At 40.7% G+C, this 27,061-nt stretch overlaps 1 protein-coding gene across 3 annotated transcripts in view; it reads right to left on the bottom strand.

Moving 5' to 3' along the window:
• Nucleotides 1–2,273: 2,273 nt before the first annotated feature.
• gtdc1 (glycosyltransferase-like domain containing 1) overlaps nucleotides 2,274–27,061 on the bottom strand; it is a 44,882-nt gene continuing 20,094 nt past the window's right edge. For 2 of the 3 annotated variants that reach the window (XM_077217035.1, XM_077217036.1), the window contains exons 5-11: nucleotides 15,115–15,210; nucleotides 14,812–15,006; nucleotides 8,027–8,136; nucleotides 7,121–7,265; nucleotides 3,898–3,968; nucleotides 3,480–3,571; nucleotides 2,274–2,627 (exon numbers count right to left, since the gene is read on the bottom strand). In XM_077217035.1, coding sequence (XP_077073150.1) covers nucleotides 2,463–2,627; nucleotides 3,480–3,571; nucleotides 3,898–3,968; nucleotides 7,121–7,265; nucleotides 8,027–8,136; nucleotides 14,812–15,006; nucleotides 15,115–15,210 — 874 coding nt within the window. In that variant the 3' untranslated portion in view covers nucleotides 2,274–2,462. The remainder of the gene's footprint in view (nucleotides 2,628–3,479; nucleotides 3,572–3,897; nucleotides 3,969–7,120; nucleotides 7,266–8,026; nucleotides 8,137–14,811; nucleotides 15,007–15,114; nucleotides 15,211–27,061) is intronic. The other variant, XM_077217037.1, reaches the window with a different exon arrangement.

Genomic DNA, 27,061 nt, shown 5'->3' with positions numbered 1-27,061 from the left:
TCTCTCTCTCTCTCTCTCTCTCTCTCATCCATTCCTCCAGTCTCCCTTTAAGATCATAGGCAATGTTACACAAATTCGGAGTGAAAGGATGAGTATTCTACCTGTCAATTCAGCAAGGACCGCCTTCTCATCCTATGAGGAGAAACACAAGTGATATAATCACACAAGCCTCCTGTATAACCACAAACAGAAGTACACACTTTCCCCTTGGTAATGGTATAATTGGACAGCGTGCCACAACATGAGCTTGTTTGAAATAAAGACTAACATAAATAAACTCGCAACGAACAGCAAGCAAAGACAATAAAATGTACTCTTCATGTACACTCCATCCCTGACAAATCATCTACACAACTATTTAAGGACCTTCCCTTGTGTTAGAAAATAAATTACTTTAAAATTATAGTACATTATTGTTGTTATTTATTTATATTATTATATACTAACAATGGGATTTGACGAATAAGAACTAACAAAAATAAGATAATAGATATTACAGGTGCTAGTCAGTGGGGTTAAGCAAAGAATTAGAGAGCTGGCCTGTTGACATAGAAGCTTGAAATAATATTAAACGTAATTAAACGAAAATTATACTAAAATAAATACACATTTAATACATATGAAGAAATAAATCCTTCCTAATTTGGTGACAGTTATGCTCAAACTGCACTGTGACCACTAAATTTTGCTCAAGTCAGAACTTGAGGGTTCTCATTAAAGTGCCATTTCCATTTTCCATTTCCTAAATCCTTTTGCTGGTTTCAGAAGAGGCTGTGATGATTCTGTGCATTTCATTTGCAGTGAGTTTCTGCTCTGAACTCTGTTCCTGTTACAGCAATGATCTCAGAAATGACAGAGAGAACACTACAAGTATTCTTACCTTCACTTCCAAGAATCTAATTGAGATACCATTATCTGATAACACTCAAAGGTCTGAATATCATAACTAAGCTGACCTTAAACAGACGGGTATTTATACCTGACGTTGTATCAGATCAATTCACTTTAGTGATTCCCCAGTCAGATATTAATATATCTACCAATATAGCCATAAAATATGAATGGCAGCTTTCCAAGCTCTGTGCTGCTGGGAAGGGGGGATTAAGAAGACCGCACAAGTCTTAATTCCATTTGTTTTGCCATCGAATTCGGCCGGCATTAAATTTGCTTCCCTAGAACACCATCAGTGAGAAAACAGCAACGGGCCAATGAAATGGTTTAATGTGCACTGAGTTTTATAGAGGTTGCTATTAACTTTTTATATGTGGGGTGACATTTTGTGCCGAAACGGCAGGTTATAGGCTTTATGGCGTCATTAGGGCCTGACCTCAGGTCGGCCTGGGGTAGATGGCAAACTCATATGACAATCCAGGATAAGGTGCAGACAAGTCAATCACATTCATCTGCTCCTTATAAATAACACAAGTCACAAGTATTCACTTTCAGATGAACAAAAAGGCAAATCAATTATGATAATGTAGACTGATTCAAAATATCATACGGCACACAAAAGTGTCTCACTAACTCCCTAAAATATGAAATATGTTACATATGGAGGTAGGATATTAGGACTATTTTTCTATGAGCTATGAAGGAAGCACTCCTACTTAATGAGGAGTAATGAGACCAATCTCGATTGCGTGCAAGAAGGCGGCTCATGATTATATTTGAGCCTTTAATTCGAATCCTCCGTCCGGCGCACCTGAAAAATCGATGCATCTGATATAATAACGCCTGAAAGTCCACAGTTTTATTAAGAGAATGTCTGATAATAAAGGAGGAATCCTTCAATAACTCCTGCAGTAAAAGTCAGGCCTCTTTTAATAACACATATGTTGGCAGGCCTGAAGTGGGCCGTGTGATTGTGGCATTGCTGTGATGTGAAAGCAGACACTTATATCTTTATGGAAAATCTGACAGGCCATTGTTAGTTTGCCCAGATTTTACATTTTGCAAACACATATAAATAGCTAGTTACCATGCCCCCTTAATTATGCAGCGGGTTCCCGGCTGCAACGCACAGCCAGATCTCCGACGCAAGGAAAATAAAAGAACCATATTTAGATTCAACCACAGTCCTGGGGAAGCCTTGCATCAACCTTTACTGAGCCTCGGGGGACTTTGTCACAACCTGGCAACCTCAGGTGGAGCAAGAGCCCACAACGCTTCAAGCAGCAACTTGGCTGCCGCTCTGTCGGAGTGGGAACCAAAGACTCCAGAATTCCAGGCTGGAGTCCTCCGGCACAAAGGATAAAAATGGATATGAACCGAAATATGAGGTGGGCCCGCCTTTGCGCGACACGAAAGCGGTTTCAGGTTTTTTGATTGTTTATTTTTACTTTGTTCTTTTTTTTTTTTTTTACATTAACCACAAATATAAAGTTGCTTTTTTCCCAGCATACGAGGACATTAAAATCGGACATACATGTTATTCTTAAATAATAGCAGAGAAGTTTTCTGGGTCATAAACTCTCTTTAACAATGGAACTGGATTTTAAATCATAATGAATTTCTTGGGGGTCACGAGTCATGACGTGCTCCTCTGTTGACATCATGTCACTGTCTGCTCTCAGGAGAGATCTGAAACCGTCCCCCAGAGTATCCCAGGAGAAAGAGCTGAGGTTCACCTAGAAAACAGAGAGACAAAGAGAATACGAGGGAATGAGATGGAAAAAAGCAGAGAACTGTGAAAGTCTTATGACAGATTTGGAATCTGATTGTTTAAGGATTAGTGAAGTAATGGTTCTCAAGTGGTTACGTTTCAGGATGAAGATTTTAATAATTTTAAAGTCGACATCAAGTTAGAATTTTTTTATTGTATATTTTGTTTTATTACATGTGTATATCAAGTCAATAATTCAATAACTCAAATTGTGGATGACAAACAAGGTGTAAATTATGTCAAAACATACTTAGTGTAGCCTGTTTTGTATTTTCTTTTATCTTGCTTTAAAAATTATACAAGTGGCAAATTCACCTCAAAATACAGTAGATGCATGACCTTTGACCTCAAAAACAAAAGAAACAGGAAGCATTTTCTTTCCCTGTGTAAAATAAGACTACTGGTATTTATTTTTCTCTTTTCTTAACTGTGCATGATTAAATATTTTGATTATATTCCATGCATTTTTTTTTGCATGCAGCATTGCTTTTTTTCTCCTGCTGTCCACAGTATTTGATATCAGACTTGCGATCCACAAATTTATGACTTTTATTAATCTCGCTGTACCTCTTCAATGACAATAAAGAGCTTGACATGACTGATTTGTTGTATACCTTAACGGGATAAAAAAATAAAAATAAAAAAAAAGGCAGGTTATGAATATGCTTCCTGCAAGAGGCGCGATTTGCATTGATTACTGATCATGTATTAGCCTTGAATTACAGTGTTTTATGACTAAAAAGCACTAAAAATATTACAATTCTCAGTAGAAGTCTTTGTGGTTGATTTGATTTGCAGTGAAATGAACATTATTTACCTGAATAACATGTTGTCTGACTAATTGTGGACGCTTGCAGAAGTCTTGTAGTCTTTTGCACAGCTGTTCAGGTGTTGAATACAGATATGTTGCTACAAGAGGAAAATACATATTTGATAAGTAAGAAACCTCAAAGAGCAGATGAGATCGCAGGCACTTTCAGCATTAAAAATTCAGCTGACACCATGCTGTGTGTGATGCTGTACATTATTGAACTGTGGTTATATTTATTTATTTATATAAAAATGCCAGAATGGTTTATGGCAAATTCTTCGATTGTGCTTTAAGATGAATAAGTCATTAAACACAGAAGTTGAACATAGCCGCTTTGCCTGTGACAATAAATCTTCTTTTGCATATGAAATTGAGCTAGTTTTCTCATCACTAGCAAATCATGAAAATGAGAGAAGAATTTTACCAGGGAATATTTCAGGATAGACCAAAGCCTTCGGGCACAGGGGATAACAACCACAATGGACTGCTTCTAACCTGAAAGAGAAGATTTATGTCGTATAAAGTTCAATTCCATAGTGCATCAGTGCTGTATTGACCAAATCGATTCAACTGACTCCCCATTTCCCCAATTAGAAATTTCTGAAACAGTGCCCATAATAGTTCAGCACTATGAGGCTGATGACGAACCAAAACAGCTGCCAATACTAAACAAAGCCATCATAACTAGAGGGATCATTATTTTTCCAACTGACCGACTGACAGATGGAGCGGCACCCTGGACTACACCTTGATCATTTTCAACCGTCATATACAGCAGATCAAAGCATTTTCAAATCATTTTTCTACTTCAAATACCAAATGAACTAATGCTACCTCATAACTATAGCATAGTTTTGCACACTATCTCATGCTTTTAGTTCATCAAATAGTTCAATCTAGGGCAAACTTTGCTCCCAACTGATTCAACTCATTTGAACCCCTTTTGCTGGCAGTGGAAATGACCGGCTGTTTAAATATTTTGTAGAATGAGTATTAATATTTAATGAGTCTATCCATCTATCCCTTCACCATCAGATCCTCATCTCATTTCCCATGCTAAAACCATGCATATTTTAATATCCGATTAGCCCTCTGCCATTCACGGCAGAAATTTCAAGATTCTGATTGAGCAATGGGACAAATCTCCTCCTTTGTGAAATGTCTCAGTCACAAAGTTGTGTTTCAAAGTGGTTTGTATAATTACATATTTAATGGTCACTCATACACTGCTAACAAGAAACCTTCAGATCTGTGACATAAGAAAACAAAGCATTTTTTTTTTTTTTTTTTACAGTTTCAGGAAAAATGGATCGAGCAGTTTTGGTGGGTTCATATATTCGCATCATATTTACATCTCTTTATTCCAACACATTATAAAAAATTAAAAAAAAACATCGCCTAGCTGTAATTTCTCTACAAAGGAAAAGAAAAACAACAGCACAACAGTCACCGTCCTTGAGCAAACACCAGACAGTGAAGGTTTAGTGTAGTATTACCTACTCTGCAACGTCAACATCCCCTTCCCTGATCAAATTCACAGTGAACACAGTAAATCAAAGTTTCTCGGCTGGAGTCTATGACAGCCCGTCGTATGAAACTGATTAAGGTCAGTTCCATGTCAATGCAGTTAATGTGTGAGCGTGCAAATGCTTATCAGGCTTTTCATCTCAAATATAATTAGGCGATCATTCTGCTTGGCTGCCTTACTGTTTTTCTGGAGGGCACGGATGGGCGTCTGCTGACAATTAATCAGATTAGGCTAATTTCCACAATAACGAGGACAGAACACGGTGGAGAAAAGTCCCCTTGCGTGGTGTGGAGCTGACCAATGAGACGCAAGGACTGATCGGCGAAAGCATTTGAGCAGGTGATTCAAGTTCTGGGGTCTTGTGGCCTTTTTCTCATGTCATTAGTCCTTTGTAGCAAAATGTATTTAGTAAGTGGATGTTGTTTCAACTTCACGCACTTTTAAGTCCCAGGGGTTGATTTTTATTGAAACGAACAGATTTTTTATGGTCACGTTATACTTTTCAAATGTCGTATGTACATATTTCATTGCTTTACACTTTCCCCAGATTTTGTATATTAAAATATTAAAATCTACCAAAAATAGAAATTATTAAATGTACAATTTTGATAATCTAAACAAAGGGTAAATAAAAACAAACTATACATTTCAGTATTTCAATACAGTATTTCAATACATTCAGTATTTATTTTGTGAAAATTACACTTTTTGTTTTAAATAGCAACTTGATGGAGCATAATTTCAATCACACCCAAAACTTTTGCCCAAAGAAAGTTTTTTTTTTTTTCTCTAAATTTAGTTTAATTGTTGAGGATACAAACATCTCAGTAAAGAGTATGCTTGAGATGAAGTGATAAATATTAAGATAAATGTTACTATTATTTTATTGTGCATCATTTCAAATCAAGATATTATTTTGTTAAATGCATTGATTGTCCAAATATTACTTATGTGCATGTGCTTAGGATACATAACATACAAGCTATTAGCTTTAGACATTCACCTTAACAATACAAATTAGTGTCATTTTTATCGAAAGAATGGTAGTAGATGCATGCTTTGAGATGTGGTGCAAAATGACACTGTGGTGGAATTTGTCCAAATTCTCAAAAATAAAAAAAGAGACAATTGTCCTGTGGTGTGCTCATAGTTAGAGAAACACACAAGCATCAATTACCCCTATTCAACTCAATTCAAAAGGGATGTTTTTGGAAAGTTAAACATTATTAAGAAAATCCGACAGCAGGTGTTTGATCAGTGTTTGAACACACATCGCCTGAGGACATAAACTTAAAACACACACAACTGAAGAATCTCCTTATTCCTCCTCTCCGCTGGACTTTGATCTAATGAAATCGAGAACAACCTCAGCCGTATGTAGTAAGAGTCCCAGAGGGAACGCGAGTCTAAACCGTTACCTCGCAAAGCAAAGGATGTTTCCATCCAATCGATATCACAGCCCAGAAAATGCATCAATGCTGTCATCAAATAGGATGTATACATTTAGTGTAGAGAACAAGGAGGACTGAAGTCCCCTGTGTGGAACGAGCCCCTGCTAGCACACTTTGGATGAGTGCTACCTTGGCTCTGGGCATTATCTAACAAACTCTTCAAAAGTCAAGCACAGGTGACTGAAGATATTGATCCAGGCGATACTGAACACATCAAGGCTGGGGCTTTCAAAGGTCGCTCCGAAACTCACGCAGTACCCTCCTGACTGTGAAACAACCCCAGAAGGAGAGGACAGGCCTTTGGGATTGAAAGCAACCTTTCAATTAAGCCATGAACTTTTCTGGGCCTGTTTGGGGTTTGGAGAATTACACGCTCAAGGTAATCTTCACATTTTGTGCTAAAATGCGGCACGAGGGAGCTGTCTTTCTGTATAAGCGTTGATTTTGTATAGTTTCACATAACTTTGGCGGCTAAACAAATGGGGGATGCTATGAATTCTGTGGTAATTCACTAATATGAATGACTACATTGACTAAAACTGATACCTTTTCCTAAATTTCACAAAAGCAGCAAACAACATTTGTGCTAATCAACATAAATAAACCACTGTGGTGACTTTCTGTTTGGAGAGAACATATTTCTGTGACAGACAGCAGATGCAACTCACATTGCTACTCCGAAAAACTCGTGCTTGGCTGTGGAAACGACGACATCTGCTTGGCACATCGCTTTGAGGTAATCTTCCTTACTGGGCATGAAACCCCAGTGCTGGATGTGGTCAACCAACTGTTCTTTGGCTTCTGAAAAGATGTCTATAGTGGGAAGGAACGGAGAAAGGTACAGAGGCCTCAATATCGATGTGTAGTAATTAGTGGAGAGAGGGATGTTTAAAGTTTTGGTCATATTTTGCAGGGAGATAAAATAAGCAAGGCCATCATAAATTTGGACATAAAATGGATAAGGGCACAAATAATCAATAACATGATTCTATTAGCAAAATCAAAATAGATTAAAACCGTTTCAATGTGATTGCCTTCCGAGCAATCGTAAACATAATTTCATAACATGAGCAACCTTTACGATCTGTTTATCTCTTTTGGTCCCGTGGCTGTTTATGCCACGATAAAACTTTGCATCTCAATATAAGAGATTGTGTTTCCTGTAAGTCTCGCTTTGGCAGCGCTAGAGAGTGCGGGCACATAAATGAAATGAAAACGACACCATAAATACTTAAGACTGTCCGAAAGATATTAAAACATAATTGTCGACTAATGAGGAGTGTATTTTGCCAATGAAAACATTGCCTGTGTGTGATAAACAGACAATCTTTGAACCTAAAGCGATGCACTTAACAAATTTGTTTCAAAGTTAAACATGTAATTACATTTGTAGATGACATCAGAGGTGTCAAACAATTAAATCATTCCATGAAAGAAAGAAAGAAAGCCAATTTTGGTGAAGAAATAAAATTATATGCTACTAAATGGAAAATTTTGTCTGAAAGAAGTTATCACACCATAAATGCTTAATTATACTGTATCCCCATCCCTAATCCATACAGCACATGATGTACCTGGAACGTCAGTGAAGGTCTCTCCCAGGACAGAAACTTCAAATCTCAGCTGTCGTTCTTTGAGTTTCAGTAAGGTCTGGAAGAACAGCTGTGGGTCTTTGTCATGTTCCCTTTAGCCAGAAAGCAAAACACTGATTATTTCACAGTTTGGAAACAATAACATAAATACAAATTAATTAATAGCAGGAAAGTAACAAAAAATATGACCAAAAATAAATTTGAAAATAAAGTGTAGAAAATTAAAATCAGTACCCATCATATTAACATTAAAACATATAGCATATTTTATTTCATCATATTTATATTATATTATGTATTAAATAAGGAACATCACCAACCACACAAGTACAAGACTTTTGATCAATTTAATGCACCCTTGCTGAATTGTGAACACACACACACACACACACACACACACACACACACACACACACACACACACACACACACACACACACACACACACACACACACACACACACACACACACACACACACACACACACACACACACACACGAGAGAGAGAGAGAAAGTTGTTTATTAAAAGTTGTTAGTATTATTAGTATCTTTAATTAATAATAATAATAATAATCTTTAACAATTATTATTAGCATCTTTAACTAATCTTTATTTTTGTAAATATAAAATATACATGCAAAATTGGTGACTAATTGTGAGTCAATTTCTGCTTTTCATTATTTTTTAAATGACCTTCAACTTTTCTGTTTACATATGCTCTGATGTTATTGTTGAAATAATAAAAAACATACTGAGATAAGGTAAAATCTGTGATTAAAAAAAATAAAAAATGTCAGTGTTTGACATTTTTCATTTTGATTTCGCAGAAATGTGTAAACAAATGGAAATGCTAATACAATTATTTACGTTTGAGGTGCGTTGTATAAGTTCTCAAAGTTCCTCTTGGAATCACAGCTTGTATACCTTAATTACACATCTGAAGCTGAGGCCACATGTTCTGTCACTGTGATCCAGCCAGGACGCTGATTGCTGGTGTGCTTCCATTAAAGTTCTGAGCTCAGCCAAGAGATCTGGTGAGCAGCTTCACAGCGATCACTGGCAACGATTCATTACCTCAAAAATAGTTCACTCTGAAGTCTAAAGTGTGCCTTTAAATCCAAGTCACATTTTACAGGTTCTGAGAAGATTAAATGAGGAGTACTTCAAAGAATATGTTTTATTAAATGCTATTTCAATTTTATTTTGTACTGTGAGAAGATCAATGAGTATTTTGCCCAATCTTATGCACATGTATAAAATAAAATACAACAATAATTATAATAATAATAATAATAATAATAATATAAAAAAAATAAAAAAATAAAACAATGCTGTATTTCTTTGATAACTAAGCCGGATGATTACTCTTTCCAAAAAAAATAATCAATTGCTTTAAACAATTCTGTTATCAAATGGGCGCAAACTTGTCTTCTTTCTCACGTAATTACTTCCGAAGTGCATTTTGGACCGCTCCACTGCGAGTCCCGTTTTATTCTGCAATAAAAAAAAAACTAATGTGGCTAACCAACATACAGAAAGCACATCTGACGAAGAAGCTTCCCTCCGAATACAACGACCCTCGGTGTACTGGTTTGAAATCCTTCTCTCTGGTCTAAACTTCGCGCCTGAAGTCCTTTCAAAACCCTGACAGTGGAATGGTGATCCATGCGGCTCATCCCCTTGATAAAGCAGAGGTACGTTACCGAACAACGGCCTTACAGAGCTCATACACGTTGCACAAAAGAGGCTTTGACAAATCTCTGAGCTCGTCAGCACTGTCGTTCGGTATACTATCTGAGATAGAGCTCTCTTCACAAAAATGACGACGTTGAAGGTCAAAAACAATTACCGGGGCAGAAGCGCTTTGACAAAAGACACCTCCCACTTGGGTGGAATCTCCTTAGATGAGGTATTAGTGAGGGCTTATTTCCTCTCATTTCCGGTTCTTTTATGTTGCCTTTTCCCTCTTGGCTTGACGTTGATTCCCTCATTAATTTTGCAGCCTCTTTGATTCGCTACATTGTGGATGTGATTGCTACCTCCTCTGGACTAAGACTGGTTGACCTGCGGGGAGGTGACATGGCGACTGCAGGGATGCCTATTACCCAGCCTGTCAGTCTAGTAACTAAAACAGCCTTCATGAGGGCCATGATGCCTTATTTCCTACTGACAGCATAGCGGAGGGTTAATTAATATGTCAGTTATGTTATGCAGGGATTGCTGGGGCTCAACGTGCCTCTTGCACTAAAACTGGAAGAGTGGAGAGCCGCACAAACACAAGTTCACTAAAATGCACTTGCGGCTGCTGCTGGCCTGTGACGTCTGGTCAGGGCAGATTAATAAACGTACATCACAAGCATATTAGTGATTAATTATTACTACAAACTTTCTACAAGCTACACTTAAGGGACATTTTAAATGCAGATGTTTATGTTAGGTGGCAAACATGGATGACCCAAATAAAGTCTGAGGTGGAGATTATACTGCAAGTATGGACAAACACTGCAAAAATCAATCAAGATTGCTCTTACTTTCTAAGCGGTATTCCTAATAAATACTTGTATTTATCATTATAAAATATTTATTATACATAATATAATATAATATTTTTATATTATTAGAAAAATTCCATTAAAGTAGCAGTGTGTAATTTTTTGCGGCATCTAGTGGTGAGTTTTGCGAATTGCAAACAGCAAGTCACTCGCGGTCTATCCCTCGGTTTTCAAACTCGAATGAGAAGCTACAGTGGCGGTACCGGTGTACAGTCAGCAGCAGAGAGTAGTAAGTCAAGCAATGAGGTTTCTTTAGCGCTGTTTGTTCGCTTTCGGCTACGGTAGACACATGACGTCACAATATGTCGACCTTCATAGAAGGGGATTCCCGCGCCTATGTAGATATAAATGTCTCATTCTAAGGTAATAAAAACATAACGGCTCATTGAGTAAGGTCTTTATACACCACTGAAAACATAGTAATGGATCTTATATTGCATTTCTGTCAATAGATCCTAAGAAATATCACAGATTGCACCTTTAAACCATTTATTAAATAAATGTAATACAACAACACACACACACACACACACACACACACACACACACACACACACACACACACACACACACACACACACACACACAGGGTTTTCATGTTTAATGGGGGCTTTCCAAATAGACAATCATTTTTATACTGTTCAAACTGTATATTATATCCCATTACACTAACGCTACCCCTTAACCTACCAATCACAGAAAACTTTCAACTTTTAATTTGATTTATAAGCTGTCATGGGGACCAAAAAATGTCCCCACAAGGACAAGGATTTCGAATATTGCCATCTTTGTTGGGACATTTTGTCCCTTTAACGTAGGGTTTATCAGGACCACACACACACACACACACACACACACACACACACACACACACACACACACACACACACACACACACACACACACACACACACACACACACACACACACACACACACACACAGAGAGAGAGAGAGAGAGAAATATATATATATATTTTTGTAGCTTTTGATCAATTTAATGCACATTACCAAATAATTTCCTTCAACTGTTAAAAATGTTACTGACCCAAAACTTTTAAACAGTAGTGTAAATGCCCACATATGTGTGTGTGTGTGTGTGTGTGTGTGTGTGTGTGTGTGTGTGTGTGTGTGTGTGTGTGTGTGTGTGTGTGTGTGTGTGTTTACTTCCCAATACTAAAATAGGGGGTTTTCTTGCCCTTTGACCTTAGAGTGCAATGATACAGAAACCAAATAAAACAAATACAAAAAAAGGGTTCTGCAGGGACCCGGCAAATCCTCATTAGCAGTCATCCGGTACCACTTAAAAGAATATGATCCTCTCATTTAGACAGCTATGATTAAATATTCCCCTTTAAGTCGCACCCATGAGGTGCATGTTTTAAAATTCAAACTCTATTTACTGCAAAAGCATGACGTTAAAGGATTCAAATCAGAAGGAAGCGAAAGGGCTAATTAATGGGGCTCTTGAAAGCCCAGGATTCAGTTATCTGGGGATTGATTAGGGTCAGTTGAAAATAGCGGAGGCAAAGACTTCGGTGAAACAAGACAAAACAAACCATGACCGTGTCGATAGTTCTCACTATTCCTCTGCAGGGAGGTTTCACAGTGGGGTCCTAATAAGGGGGTAACTATACACGAATGGTTGTGAAAATGTATGTGCTGATGTCTTTGATAATATGTTTACTCTCAGTAAATGATCTTTCTTTCTTTTCCACTTCTCTACTATTACGTGACCCTGAATCATTAGTTTTAATTGTGTGCAAACATCAAAAGTCAAATATTTTCTGGAATTCTGCCTTCGCTCGCAAGTCGGCTTTAAATCCTTTGTGCAGTTTTCAAAACTCCAACATATCATGTACTTCCAAGCGCCATCCCTCAAATGGGGGTCTCGGCAGAACGGCTCTGGCGATGAGCAGGGCGCAGGAGGAATTGTGGAACCAGTCACGATCCATGCCAGCACAGTGTGGTGACGAGTCAGTGCCTGTGTCTTTTTTACTTGGTCATTAGTGCCCGCTGCACAGTCTGCGAAGAATGAGAGATACACAAATATGTCTGGATTTCAAGACAGGCCACAGAAGAAAAAGAAAAAAACATTGCGTAATTGCCAGAAGAGAATGATCGCCTGAAATACAAAGGTCCAGCAGAGGGAAAGCCCATGCAAGCCCATGTGTCTGATGGTGTACTCTAGTAAATGTCTTTACTGTAGTTTTTTTTTGTTGTAAGAACATGTGCCTGTTGAAAAACAAGGTTACCCTCTTAGGTAAATGGGCTTTTCAGAAGCAAATTTAAGCCCTCATCACATGCACCTGCAAACAGCTGCCCTCTCTGAACATACGCCCCAGTCAGCGCCTGCAATAAGACAGTCCTGTAATCCAACAGATGAAGACCTATCCAGGCCACATGGAGATTAACAATCTGCAACCAGTGATGATGACAAAAAGAGAGGCTGGAAAAAAGGATGAAATGGGACACACTGTCAAAGATAATCCAAGCCCCTTCTTATTTTCCAGCAGCTCTCGCCCTGTGTAAATCCCAATTTAACTCGGACCAAAGCCAACGTTTACGAGGCACGGATGTTAACAGCGCTAATCCATCTGTGTTTTACTCAGTTTTGAAGAGATTACACAATGGATGCTTTTGTTACTGATACAAGAGTAGGTGAATAACAGATACATAACACAAACAAACATTGCAAAATCCCTGTGCCAGCATCAAACTTCGACACCGGTGGTCTTTTCGGTTGTTAATCTGATTTATGGGTGTTTTTTGGTAAGGAAACATATAATCACTGCCAAGAGATGAGCAAAGAGTCATGGGAGAAATATGTGGCTTGAGCAACAGTTTCTTTTTTCCCCTTTTTTTCTCAGCCCATGGCAGATGAGGTAGAGATACAATGCTGTTTGGTTTCCACTCATGCCAAGAAGAGGTCTAAAATATGGGGAGTGGAAGATATTTAAACTTCAACAAAAACCACAAAGCAATCCTGCGGGCAATAAAATATTTTCTCATCCCTCCCCCATCAGTCCCTGTGAACAAAACTCAATGGCACAGACGTTCTCTTTTGTTATCGTTTCTGCAATTGAGATTCTGTTCATACAAATGTTTAAAAAAACTTGAAAGGCATCAAGCACTGATAATATTCTAACGCCAAGACTGATCTTGAGAAACAATGAGATGATGCTGAAATATATTACACAACAATGGGGGGTGGGGGGGGGGGGGGGTGTCGGAGGACACATTACATGCTTAGAACTGCTTAGAACCAGTGGTCTATCTATACATGTTGAACCAAAACAAGCATGCTATCCATTTTCCATGCCTCTGCCGTACTGTCAAACAATTCCCTGGACAATCCAAAGCAAATAACTCACAGAATGGTAGTTGTATACAGGTTAATGTTCGAAGCACTTTTATGTCGCACGTGTTTGAAGTCTGCTGAACCACAAGGTCCTCGCATTATATTTCTATGTGTGTTCTTTGTTTAGTGGGAACAGTGAAAGCTAAAAGCTATTATTTCAACATGAAAATTATCAATAATATTCTAGAATGTTTCAACTCTGCAGTTTCCACAATAGTATTCCACCATGTTCCATGGGTTGATTTTTATGACAACAGGATTTTTTTTTAAACGTATGCCATGCTGTAGCTATTTATTTGATCTACTTATCAAATGCCTTATGCCTAACATTTTATTGTTGTACCCTTACCTCAGACATAAGTTTGTGAAATAAATAGGATTACATTTTAAACTCTATGATTACAAACAAAAAGAGAAATAATCATAAACTATTCCGATATTTACAGTGTGAAAATGCATTTTATCAAATACATAAAAGTCTAAAATATATACTAATTGTGTGTATTTAAGTATATAACAAATGCTAGATATGAACTGAGCCTTAGAAAAACAAATATTCATCCATTTTAAGTTGTTTAAATTGTCATTTAACCACATAACGTTATCAAACACAAATTATGTAAGAGTGTTTGTTTTACTAAATTATATATATTTTGCAAGCAAGTCCACAAGATAAAAAGTGCCCAAAGTTGAAGAAACATTTGTACAATGCATTGTCATTATAATTATAAATAAAGAATCATTCAGTTAATGTTAAACAGTTAATAAAAAGAATAAGTGAAATATTGAATGTATTTTATTAAATTATTTTTATTAAAAATAAATATTTCTAATGTTTTCAGGAACATCTTACCAGCGATGTGGCCAGACTATGTGGAGTGGCCGAAGTTTCCCTCTCTCATCATCATCATACGTACGGGACAATGGCTGATTCTCCAACGTCTCCTGATGGGGTGTGACACTCGTGGGCTTCAAGGACTGCTGTGGCCCCGCCACATTGAGAATCTTCTCAGGTAGCTCAGAGTCTATCATGAGGTCTGGATAACTGCTGCAGTTTATTAGAAGGTCATTAGTTAGGCCCCCATCATTTACTCAAGAAATAACCAGTCTTAGCCATTTTAATGCACAAACAGCCTTCAGTGCTACCGAGTGTTACCTTGGACCTGAGGTTTGAACGTGGCTTTGAGCAGCCTGAGCGTGGATATCATCACACCGCACTGAATGCCTGAGACGTTTGTGAGCAGGGAGGAATCTGAGGACGAAAGAGGAAAAGACCTATAAAACAACATAAGAGAAACTATGGAAAAACTATTACAAAAAAGAAGAAAGAAAAAACACTACAACTGTAAACACATTCCTAATTCAAATGTTTTTCTCAAACGTTCACTGATTTCTATACTGAAAACCAACATAAGGAGCAAATAATTCATATGCTACACCAGTCAGAACATTACATGTTTGAGCAAAATAAACAAAGAAGGTAACTAAAACCACATTTTAAAAAAGAAAAAAGGGCCCTCATGTGGCATTTATCTCTCCCCGGACTTAAAATATGTCGAGCACACAGCCGGACTGATGTATTCTGCAACCACGATGATTATTACAAGTTAAAAAAGTTAAAACAAGTCACATTTTCACATAATTCTCTGCCAAAAGCAATCCATAAAACGCAGAAAGCACTTTCTCCGTTCTTTGTGACTGCACAGCCCATGCGCTGCCTCCATGGCACCGCGAGTCCTAATTGTAGGTTGTGTGATGGACGCGAGCCAATTAGCTGCTTGAGAGCGAGATTCCCCCATGCTTACTGACGCTCTATTATTTTTTTGCAGTGGGGGAAAACCAAAGGCAATGTTAAAATCCAAAAAGAAACAACCTTGTACTGCTTTATGAAATGACAGATATATGACACTATACCTTTAGTCCAGATTGAATAAGTCAAAACATTTACACAAGCCATTCAAGATATTCATGATGCAACATAATTTTCCAAAGATTAATGAGCAGATCAGCAAAACACAGCAAACACTTGGCTGCTGATGAAAGCTTCCATTACAGTTACAGTAGATCTTTCTTTTTAAAACAAAATGATTTAACATCGTCACTCTGCAACAAGGCATATTTGGGAAGGAAAAATTAAATAAAATATAAAAGGAAAAAAATATAAAAATAATGCAATAGAATAATGAATAAAGAGGATGTCCTAAGTGGCACATATATATATGTATTTTAGTGAGCCAAAGTCTCTGTGGTGGAGGGAACCAATACAACATGACAAACTACTAACCGATTTAGCACGACTTCCCACAATATGTTTATAATATATGTGGATTCTTCCAAGTGCTGGAGAACTCATCGACTTCAAAACAAAAGGGGCTGTAAAGGCAGTCGAGTGTAAAGAGAGTTTCTCTCTGAGTTACGTACAGATGGCTGCCTCGACTCACCACAATGTTGGGTGTATTTCTACCGCCCACTTTTCCAAGTTAGTTGTGTACCGGTCATAAATAATTATACGAGAAGAGAAAGCAGCACTTTATTTCCCTTTTCTCATTGGTTCTTTATCTTCTCAACTGTGTTGAAAGCGTTTCCGGGTACAGGACACAATCGTGTATGTGTTTGTGCATTTTGACCGCACTTTTATCTAGATGAAATCAAGTTCTGGAAGCGTTAGTCAAATACAGATAGGTAATTTGTGGTCTGAATGGAAGAACCTTCAAAGAAAGCTGTTAAAGCCACAGAATAAATGTCCACAGAGCATTCGCTATTCGCTCTTTTGAAGTTGTCTTTTCAGATGCAATGCTATAATCCCCTTTCCATCTCAGTAAAAATGCTTTCAGCAGCGATCAATGGCCATCCAAATATGAAACGGTGTCATTATTATTCTCCCAACGTCCCTGAGAAAGACAGAGTATCAATGAGAGCAGTCACTCAACAGTTCACCTCCATTACATTAGCCATTGATAAAAGTGCCAGGGAAGAGTTTCACAATGGATGAATTAACTAACAGATGTGGACAGGAGAGCTAGGCTACATAAAGCTGCACTAAAGAGATGACAAGAAGGTGGTTGTGGCAAGGTATGAGGGATGGAGCTGCCTTGCAAGCTGGGAGGAAAATTTCATTTCGAGGGCCATTTTGAAAATTACACGAGGAGGTTTTGACTAGGCAATAAAAACAGAGCCGTGTCCACTGACAGGAGAGGGAGAATGCCACCAATTAGCTTATTTATAAATCAGGCGCAATTTCAGAGATGACTTTTACCTTGCATTTGATTAAATGTGAAAGGATGGTTGGGGAAAAGAGGGAGGAAGGAAAATCAAAGTCAAAAATCATTTCATCTAATTTCCTTTATTGGCAATAATCACAAGCGGTCTCTTTTTCCCAGGCTAATGAAAAATTCCATTGATCTTGAGGTTGGCCGTTGTGATGGCTTAGAAACGGAGGGGGCCACTTGCAAACTTTCTCCGACAGTTTGGGCAGTTCCCTTTCAGTCAATAACATCGGATGTAGTCGACGTCGACTGAATGGGGATCACGCTAGGGAGCCAGTCGTCTTCGGGTACTATTGAACAAGCCAATGTAATTGGCGTGCGTGATTACATCACACACTCTGCCCCCGCGGCGCGGGTATAAATACGGAAGTGGATAAACGCACTAGTTGCCTTTCGCTTCGGAACTGATCGTATTGATGTCTCTGAAGAGTGCTGTTGATTTCAACGAGCGAGTGTGTCGGTGTTCTTCTGGAAAGACTCTCCCGGTGCTGGTGGTTTCTACAGTGCAGTGCAGCGGTGGTTGCGAGCTTTGAGCTCTCAACTGCTGTTTTAACAGCAAGCAAATTTTTGTGTTTGTGTTGACAGCTGGTTGAGGGCGAAAAAGTGAGTGCTTCACTGTTTTCAGTTCACTGAATTCAGTGTTAACGCGGTCATTCCTGTGTGCTCCGGCACTGGTGACGGGTCCCATTTTTAAAAGAGCAACATGGGTGCGTTTGCGTCTTTTTCAAGATGCCATTCCATCCGTGCGTTTCTGGGTGCAATAGGACTCTGTCCCCCTCTGACCGTCATGAGAGTTGTATCACGTGTATCACGTGATATCACGTGTATCATGTATCACGTGTTTGGGCTTAAAGCACGCTGAGGCAGCTCTTGTGGATGAGTCATGTTCCCATTGCGGGAATATGACCATCTCGGTGCTAAGGTCGAGACTCGCCTTCGTTCGCGAAGGTGGAGTCCCCATCCCCAGGCCCCCTCTCTAGTGTCTCTTCTTGGTTGCCTTCTCAAAAGAGCCCTGGAGTGCCGTCTGGGCTGGGTGACCTGAGGATCACAGTGAGGGGTAATCCACCCGGCAAGGCCCCGTGGATCCCTCACTCCTCTCTTGAACCGCAGCCGGTGGAGATCCCCGATGAGCGTGCTGGTCCCTCTGTAGTGGACCGACCAGCCGTCTTGTTCGGGGCCCCTCCAGACCGCTACCTCATGGAAGGGAGATCCTCATCTCCCTTCTAAGGCCTGTAAGTTCTCGTGTGTTCTCACGGGCAAGGCTTACAAAGCCTGTGGGAAAGCCGCTACCTCTCTGCATGCCATGGCATTGCTTCAGGTCCACCAGGCCCAGGCACTCATGAACATGCACGAGGGTAGCCCAGACTGTGAGCTCATGGGTGAGCTCCACACTGCAACTGACCTCACCCTCCGGGGCACGGAGGTTGCAGCTCGTGCAGTCCGTCTGCCGATGTCCACCCTTGTGGTCCAGGAGCACCATCTCTGGCTCAACCTGGTGGATATGAGAGAAGCGGACAAGGTTCGGTTCCTGGACTCTCCCATCTCCCAGGTTGGGCTGTTCGGCGACGGGGTCAGAAGCAGAAGCAGACGGAGTCCATTAGGCACATACTGCCCCGACAACCTGCTGCTGCATCCACCCATCTGTCGGGGGCAGATCTTCCGTCTGCTCGTCGCCGAGGGCTCCCGCTGGACCGTCGCAGCAGCCTTCAACCAGGTCTCAGCTTGGAGCCGGCTGGCAAGCGACAGTGAAAGCATTAAACCTGAGGCGGGCCACCTAGGGATGGAGGAATGCTCTTGGAGATGGTCACCGGCCACTCCCTTCACTCGTAGGAGGACCGAGTGAAGTTTTTTGTGTTATGTGTGTGTTTGTTCTGCCGCTGGTTCCCAAAAATGCGGAGCCAGCGGCACCCACATATATTCACAGAAAGAGCAATTTCTCCCTTCCTGGGCCCCAAGAGGGCTAATTGGCGGTGTGTGACCCTGCAAAGCCTTGCACCCTCCAGCCCCCTCTTGTTCGCCAGCCCGCCCCTGGATGGGGTTCAATAACCCGGTCATCCGCCTTCTCACGCATCCCTGGCCGTCTCGTGGAGACAGGCAAGTGTCATGCATCACACTCAGAGCCTGCTTCGGGCCGCCTCTGGGGCTTCCGAGCCGGGTCCCTGTCCTCCACCTCACTGCCCCACCTCGGGTACGTCTGTGGTTCCCTGGCCCTGGCCCGGTTTGTTGAAGTTGAAAAAGATGCTTCCCAACAGGTCCAGATGGCCCAAACTATACCATCAGAGTCTGCTTGCTATTCATTTCGCTTGGCTTCCGCCCTGGCTCAGTGTTATTAATCATACCTAGGTGTTGAACTAAGATGCTCCTAAGGTTAGTGATATTCATCACACCTACATATTGAGCATTGCTCCTGTCCTGTGTACGCACGTCCAGCGTCTTCCTCCAGCTGATATGAAGACTGGTTTCTATAAAACCCGTATTTCATTGTACCCTAAAGTGGTGGGTCATGGCCATCTTTGACTTGTCAATTGAAACGGGCCCTTTTTCGAAACCCTCCGTTCAAGTTGCAAACACAGATGCATTTCCAAATGCTCTGTCCCCAAGGTTGGCCTGCAGCGTTCGACCTGAAGGACAGTACTTCAGATCTCGATCCCTCCGCTCCACAGACCGTTCTGTGTTCTTGCGAAGGTGCGAAGCATCAGAACAAGGTCCTACCCTTCGCTCCATAGCCAGCTGGGTCTTCAGGTCAACTGGGAGAGAGTAATCTTGCCCACGGGCTGAATATCTTTTTTTTAGTTTGGAGAAGGACTCGGTCCAAGAAAAAGTCTCTTCAAGAAAAGAGTGTGTTTGGCTGGTGCTATATAGAAGTGAGAAAGGGTCCCACTGAAAGAACTTCCAGAGGCTCCTGGGTCATATGGCAGTCACAGCCGCTTGGCTTCCTCCATGTGAAGACCGCTTCAGCACTAGCTTCATGATTGAGTCCCGAGGTGACCGTGGCAGAGCGGCACGCCCTGTGTGACAACAGATCACCCCGGCCTGCCGCCAAAACCCTCAGCCCGTGATCACCGTCTCAGAGGCCATGTACAAAGGGCATGCTTTAACGGATGCCTGAGCGACCTCCGACTGCATTGGCATTCGTGCCTCGAGTTGTTGCAGTTCACCTCGCTTTGAGTCCCCGCTACTCAGCGAGCTGGTACTGGTCTGAGCATTGTGACTGATGCGTTAAGCTTCCCTCGCATGCCACAACTCGCCCGTCACCTCCTCCTTGGAATCAGAAGCTCCTGAGTTCGCTTCATTACAGTATTTTCTTCCGGCCTGCTCAATTGTGCCGCCAACGAGCCTCACAAAAGCTATGGCCGGGGAAAGTGGAGACTCCATCCCCTGGCGGTCCAGCTGGGCAGGGACCACTTCGGGGCCGCACAGTTACATCTGTTTGCCTCTCCTGAGTCCTCCCTTTGCCAGTTGTGTTATTTCTGTCTGAGCGGACAACCCTCGGACAGACACTGGCTCTCAGCTGGCCCAGAGCCTCAGGAGAAATGCGTTCCCCAGTGAGCCTTCTAAGAAAGTGGCAATGTGATTCATTGTCGCTTTGCGCTTGCTCAAGTTCAGTGATTTCGTCACACTCACATGTTGAGCAGAAATACTCCTGAAGCTCAGTGAGCTTTATCACACTCAGGTGTTGAGCAGAAATGCTCCTGAAGCTCAGTGAGCTTTATCACACTCAGGTGTTTAGCAGAAATGCTCCTGAAGCTCAGTGATCTTCGCATGTAGTGTTGAGCAGTGCTCCTGTCTTGTGCGCGCATGTCGCTTGCACCTACTGTGCTAGGTCAGGAGGGAGCAGGTCTTGATAGTTGCCCCTTATTGGCCCAACCAGACCTAGCTCCCCTCGACAGCCCTCCTGACTTCCCCTGTATACTTTTTAGGGACGGGGCATGGTGGCACCCGTGTTCAGACCCCTGGAGAGATTCCAGGCCGGTCCTAAAACGCTGGACGCGGAGGCTCAGGTGGCTACCACAAGAATATGTGATAGTTACCATCACTTCTACGAGCACCCCCTACAAATAGGAAGTTGTGCTTACGCCAATTGGAATTGGAACCTATTTGTTGAGTGAGTCTTCTCTCCGTGAGGAGATCCTGAGAGCGTTTGGTCTTTCGTGCTCTCTTTCCTGCAAGATGGGTTGGAGTAGGCTGTTTTCCTCCACCCTCAAAATGATGTTGCCTCTGTTTTCTTGATGAACATCATGATGCAGAAGCATGGGAAGCACGTCTGATCGTAAGGTTCCTGAGGGAGCAAGGGAATCTGCCTTGCGCCCCTCTTTATCCTCTTGGGCCTTATCTCTGGTACGACTGCACTGCAGAGACTGCACCTGAGCCACTGCAGGCAGTGAGTTAAACATTCTGTTAAACAGTTCTCCTGCTCGCCTGGTCTCTGCTAGAGGGTAGGGACTTGCTCACTTTCGGTCAACGAGTTGTGCCTGGAATCCGGGCCGGCTAACTCTCACAAACTGAGATCCCGGCCTGGATATGTGCCCAAGGTTCCTACCTCTCCCTTAAATGGGACTAGGTGGTGAGCCTGCAAGCACTGCCCCGGAGGAGGTAGACCCAGCCCTGGCTTTCTATATCCGTCCGCTTCATTGCGGGTTACGTGCACAGAACGCAAGCCTTAGGACCTCAGGCCAGCTCTTATCTTTTTAGGAAACCAGCAGAGAGGGAAGGCTGTTTCCAAGCGAGGTTGGCCCACTGAATGGTGGCTGCCTTCATCTTGGTGGAAATTCCGAGATGCAAATGTCCACTTAGGTGTTGAGCTCCTCTTAAATGAGTGTGTGCTCCACCTAGGCGTTGACACAGAGTGCTTCGCTGACAGATATTCTAGAGTTGGGGGCTGGGCAACACCTATAGTCGAACCGCTTCTCCCGTGGGCTCCCTTCTTATAAAGCCAGTTTTACAGTGAGCCCGGTTCGAAGTGTCGGCTTGCTGCGCCATTCCCCTCCTATTGACTCGATATGTGCGCCATTGAGCTCCAGTTGAGTTCCCTTTGTCCGAAACCTGTTGAGTTCCTCCACACCCCTCCGGAATTTGGACGTGGCAGAACGCCCGGTGTTAGGTCTACCATTTGTAAGCTTGTGGAACCTGTGTATGCTGGGTCCATATGTTGCGATCCCTACGGTGATCCCATATGTGTTTTCTTCCATGGTACAGCTCCCTGCGGTGAGCCCGTGTTTTCCCTCTGCAGAATCTCTCAGGATGTGGCTTCCGCAGTGTCCCTTCCTTCCATGTACAGGGAATGCTTTCCCAGTGGTCCTGTAGGAACAGCAGTGACTTCCCTGGACTAAGCCCTTTCCTTCCCCGCCTTAAATTGCAGGGGCATCAGGAGGCTTTTGTCTAGGCACTGGAAGGTGGCACTGGCGTTTTCAATGGTTATCCCCATTCAGTCGATGTTGACTACGTCCGACGTTATTGAATGAAAGGGAGCGTCCTGGTTGCGTATGCAACCCACCGTTCTCTGAAGGAGGCAACGAAGGACGTAGTCCCCTTGCCACTACCGATGGACCACCAGTGCGTGCATCCATTTCGGTTAGGGCTGGGCGATACGGCCAAAAAATCATATCTCGGTATTTTTTGGTTAAATGGCGATATACGATATATATCTCGGTACTTTCTTAATTTTTCTATTTGGATAAAGAAAATGTATTTATTTAAAAAAAAATTATTTCACATCCTGCTCAAGGATATCCAAACAATGTTGATATTGAAGTATATGGAAACAAATATAGGAAATGTAATGTAGGCTACGCAATATATTATGTGCAAAAAGGTGGTTAAAATCACATTACATTCTAACATTGTAACATTACAAACTAAAAACAAAAATAATTCTTTTGTTTTTAAAAATGACTAAAGGCTAAACTAAAAATGAAAATAAAAACAAAAGCACAAACTAATTATATTAGCCTGCATTTGATTACCCCATTATAATGGTCACTTTCATAAAAATATACTTGTAGGTTTAAAATTCCACATATGGCACTTTTATTGTCTCCAACAACAAATATTTTAGTAATATGTATTTTAGTCAGAATTATTGCGCTACTGTTCTATTGTGCTCGTCTGTTTGGCGCGCATGCGCGCGGCGGCGCTCATTAACGGAAGCTTGAATTTTAGCGAAGATTCATTTGCAGAAGCTCGTCCTCTCCTGACAGTGTAATGGACATATTTGTTTGAACATTTACAGATGGAGAATATACCTGTGAAATGTAAGTTAACCACTGAGGAAAGCACCACGTCTCAAACGCATTAAACTGCGCCAGTATTTATCTTTCAGTCACTAACAGTAGGCTATCTGTCCGAGCATCTGACAGGGCAAGCTGCTTTAAACTTGTTAACTATCTTACCAGTTATTTTGAAGCGCTTAATAAGCTTGTGTCATATTTAGGACAAATTGTACTGTTCTTTCACTGCAGGAGCTCACACTGCGTACTCCACTATTTTTCAGATGTGCTCGTATCAAACTACTGTATCGATATAAACGGTATTGCCTCATTCCATATCGTGGGGAAATAAAATATCGATATATTGTACAAACTTGATATACCGCCCAGCCCTAATTTCCGTATTTATACCCGGGCCGCGGGGGCGGAGTGTGTGATGTAATCACGCACGCCAATTACATTGGCTCGTTCAATAGTACTCGAAGACGATTGGCTCCCTAGCATAGCGTCCCCTAGCATAGCGTCCCTCTAGCATAGCGTCCCCTGATCCCCATTCAGTCGACATTGACTACGCATACGCAACCAGGGCGTTCTTCTGGGTAGCTCAGGACAGCTAAAAGTAACTGGGTTCATTACAAGTTAAGCTCAATTGTAGCATAATGTTGATTAATACCAAAAAACTCGCAAAATTAAAAAAAAGAAAGCAAAAGTTATGATGATAATGAGGCGCTTACAATCGAAGTACACATGGCCCAAAGGGTATAAAAATCCAAATATTTTTGTTAAAGCACTTACATGTATTAACTGAATTGTAGAGATTATGAATTGAACTTTATTGTCCAGTCTGTTTTCACAGAGCGGAAATTTTTCTTTGACACTGTAACATAATTCACATCACATATCAACAACACAAATACAAAAAATAATATAGTTATCAACTTAAAAATATCAGCAGTCGCTCTATTGTTTCAATTAAAACACTGTACGATTTAGGATAATCACTTATGAATTTCTTTTAGAGCTGTTGTACAACCAAAACAATCTCAGTTCCATTCATTTCCTGTTATCACTGTAAAGCTGCTTTGAAACAATCTGTGTTGTAAAAAGTGCTATATAAATGGAGGTGACTTGAATTGACTTGACTTATAGAGTTGTCTAAATCTTCACTTTTATTTGTTATTTGCTGATCAAGAAGCTCAAATTTAATGGAAAAATTATAGTTATAGCAAATATTTAATAATTTGAGAGCACTTTCATTTTAAGAGCACAAGTCAGATTGAGCTGCATGAAACGAAAAACAGCTTTAGTTACTTTGACAACTGGCTTTACTAGCATTGAAATTGAAATATTTCCTATAAATTCACACAAATGTAAACATTCATTTTTGAAAAAGAAGAAATTAATGTTTTTATTCAGCAAGGATGCGTTAAAATGATCAAAACTGACAGAATAAATTTATAATTGTTACAAAGGATTACCACAAAAATATTAACTATTATCAACATGGTGATAATAAGAAATATTCTTAAGCATCAAATCAGCATAGACTGGAGTAATGATGCTTAACATTCAGCATGCCATCACAGGAATATATAAAATATATTCAAACAGAAAACAGTTCTTTTAAATTGTAAAAATATGTCAGCATAGTTTTTACAGCATTTCTTAACAAATAAATGCATCCTCCTTACAGTAAGCCTTACAGGCCCTAAACTTTTGAATGGCAGTGTACAATATTCAAGTTTTGTGGCTATAAACTATATGCTATCAGCCCCATTTATGATGCTGTAACCGTGATGTTTTCTTTTTTCTTAAAAAAAAGTCAACATTATTTTTGGTGGTAACAGATATCATGCCACAAACACTGTCAATTCAGCTTAACTTGTATTGAACCTGAAACATCTCTATAACACTTTCTGTCCACTGAACAAAGCGAACGATCACGCAAAGGTTTAATGCGGCCAAGTGTGTCATTTTGAAAGCACCGTGGCCAGCATTAGTCTCATCAGTGTGGGTGCCCTGTAGGGTGGCTTGACAGAGGTCGGGTATGATGGGCACAGGAGACCTGAAGAGTCTCTGAGATGTGGACAGAGAAGGTCATTACTGCACATTAACATCTACATTCATTATTACCAACTGACCTCATAGTCAAACGCCAAAGTTCCTGTCCCAACTGCGGCACACATCCTGGACTTTCGTCTACTCTACGTGACACTGAGAATATAAATATCATACCTCTGAGGGGCTGGGATGAGGACACCAAATTTTAATGACAAAGACTGACATGCAGTACAGCTAAAGTAGGTCACAGGAGGTAACCAAACAGAAGGCTACTAGAGGTTTCCAGCGACACTACAGACTCGCCCCATTTCCATTTAACGCAGATGACGGATATGATCGCATCGGGTTATGGAATGCGTTTGCAGACTTTCCGTATTATGTAATGTGCATATGGCTTACTAAATCTGACATGGCTTGTGCAGTTGTGTCAAAATCTGACCCTTCTATGACATCTGTCATGTGAAACAGACGCATAACAGCATGATCACTTCAAACAAAACCTTGACATCTCAGTCCCTTACAAGCACATACTGTAGCTGTTCATCAGTTGTTAGATGTTAACAGTGGCAATGGAAGTATTGTTTTATTCTAAACAGAGATATTTGTTTGCTTAATGGAAGATAGTAGATTAAAATTAGTTTAAAATGATAAGAAAGTTATAACAATTTGTCTAAAGGTGGTGTTAACATAGAGACAGAAAAGTAAGAAAAAATGCCCAGTTCTGTTTCAGTTACGCATGGAAATGAGCTATGATGTCATGTTTCACCGTATGTACTTTGCGTACATGCTCACTTCTTTTTGTTAACAAGCTGAGCAGGTGTAAGCAGGATGAAAACGTCACCTCTGTATCGAAAAGAGAACTCAAGTATTTGTTTTCCAAGACAACAGTTGAACTCCAAAAGACATTTTTGAGCCCTTGCTGGGCACTGTGGAAAAGAAAGTGACCAACTGAATCTAACTTCAGTCTTTTCACAACACAAGGCTGTTAGCAAGATATACATACGGCAGTCACTTCAAACTAGAAATCCAAGGTTTCTCAAACAGGAGTTCGGAAACAACTGGGGGGGTTTTGAGGGAATTGCAAGAGGGTTGGCAGGTTGATGAAGAGCTAATAATTAATTACATGAAATGTAAAACTAAAAGAAAAAAAATTAGGATGCCCGATAATCATATAGTTTAGTGCTGCAAACTACTCAAATAACTTTATAATCTGATGCGATATGTTTTAAAGCGCAGCGCAGCATCTAAGCAGCTCATGATCCGGTGTATTCAGCATCTGAGAGCATTTTGGTTCACAGATAACTTTACGTAATTTTTAATTATTAATAAATATAAATATTATTAATAAAACTTTGATTGGGTTTCTAAAATGGTCTGAGGTCTTTTGAGGTCTGAGACTAGAAAATTCAATTTTTACTTGTGTTTTATAAATACCTGCATGTCCTGATTACATCATGGCAAAACCTATGGCCACAAGCCAGCTGCTTGGGACAAATCTCTGAAGCCAGGGGCTTTATCCTTGATTCATTACTATTTATCACGGTTCGCTTCTAGCACTTGAAAGCACCAT

Source organism: Siphateles boraxobius, unplaced genomic scaffold (assembly GCF_051911475.1).
Source record: "Siphateles boraxobius isolate OS27281-9 unplaced genomic scaffold, OSU_SipBor_1 7, whole genome shotgun sequence".
Lineage (NCBI taxonomy): Eukaryota > Metazoa > Chordata > Actinopteri > Cypriniformes > Leuciscidae > Siphateles > Siphateles boraxobius.
Note: the sequence above shows the minus strand (reverse complement) of the source record. Positions and strands in the feature narration are given on the sequence as shown.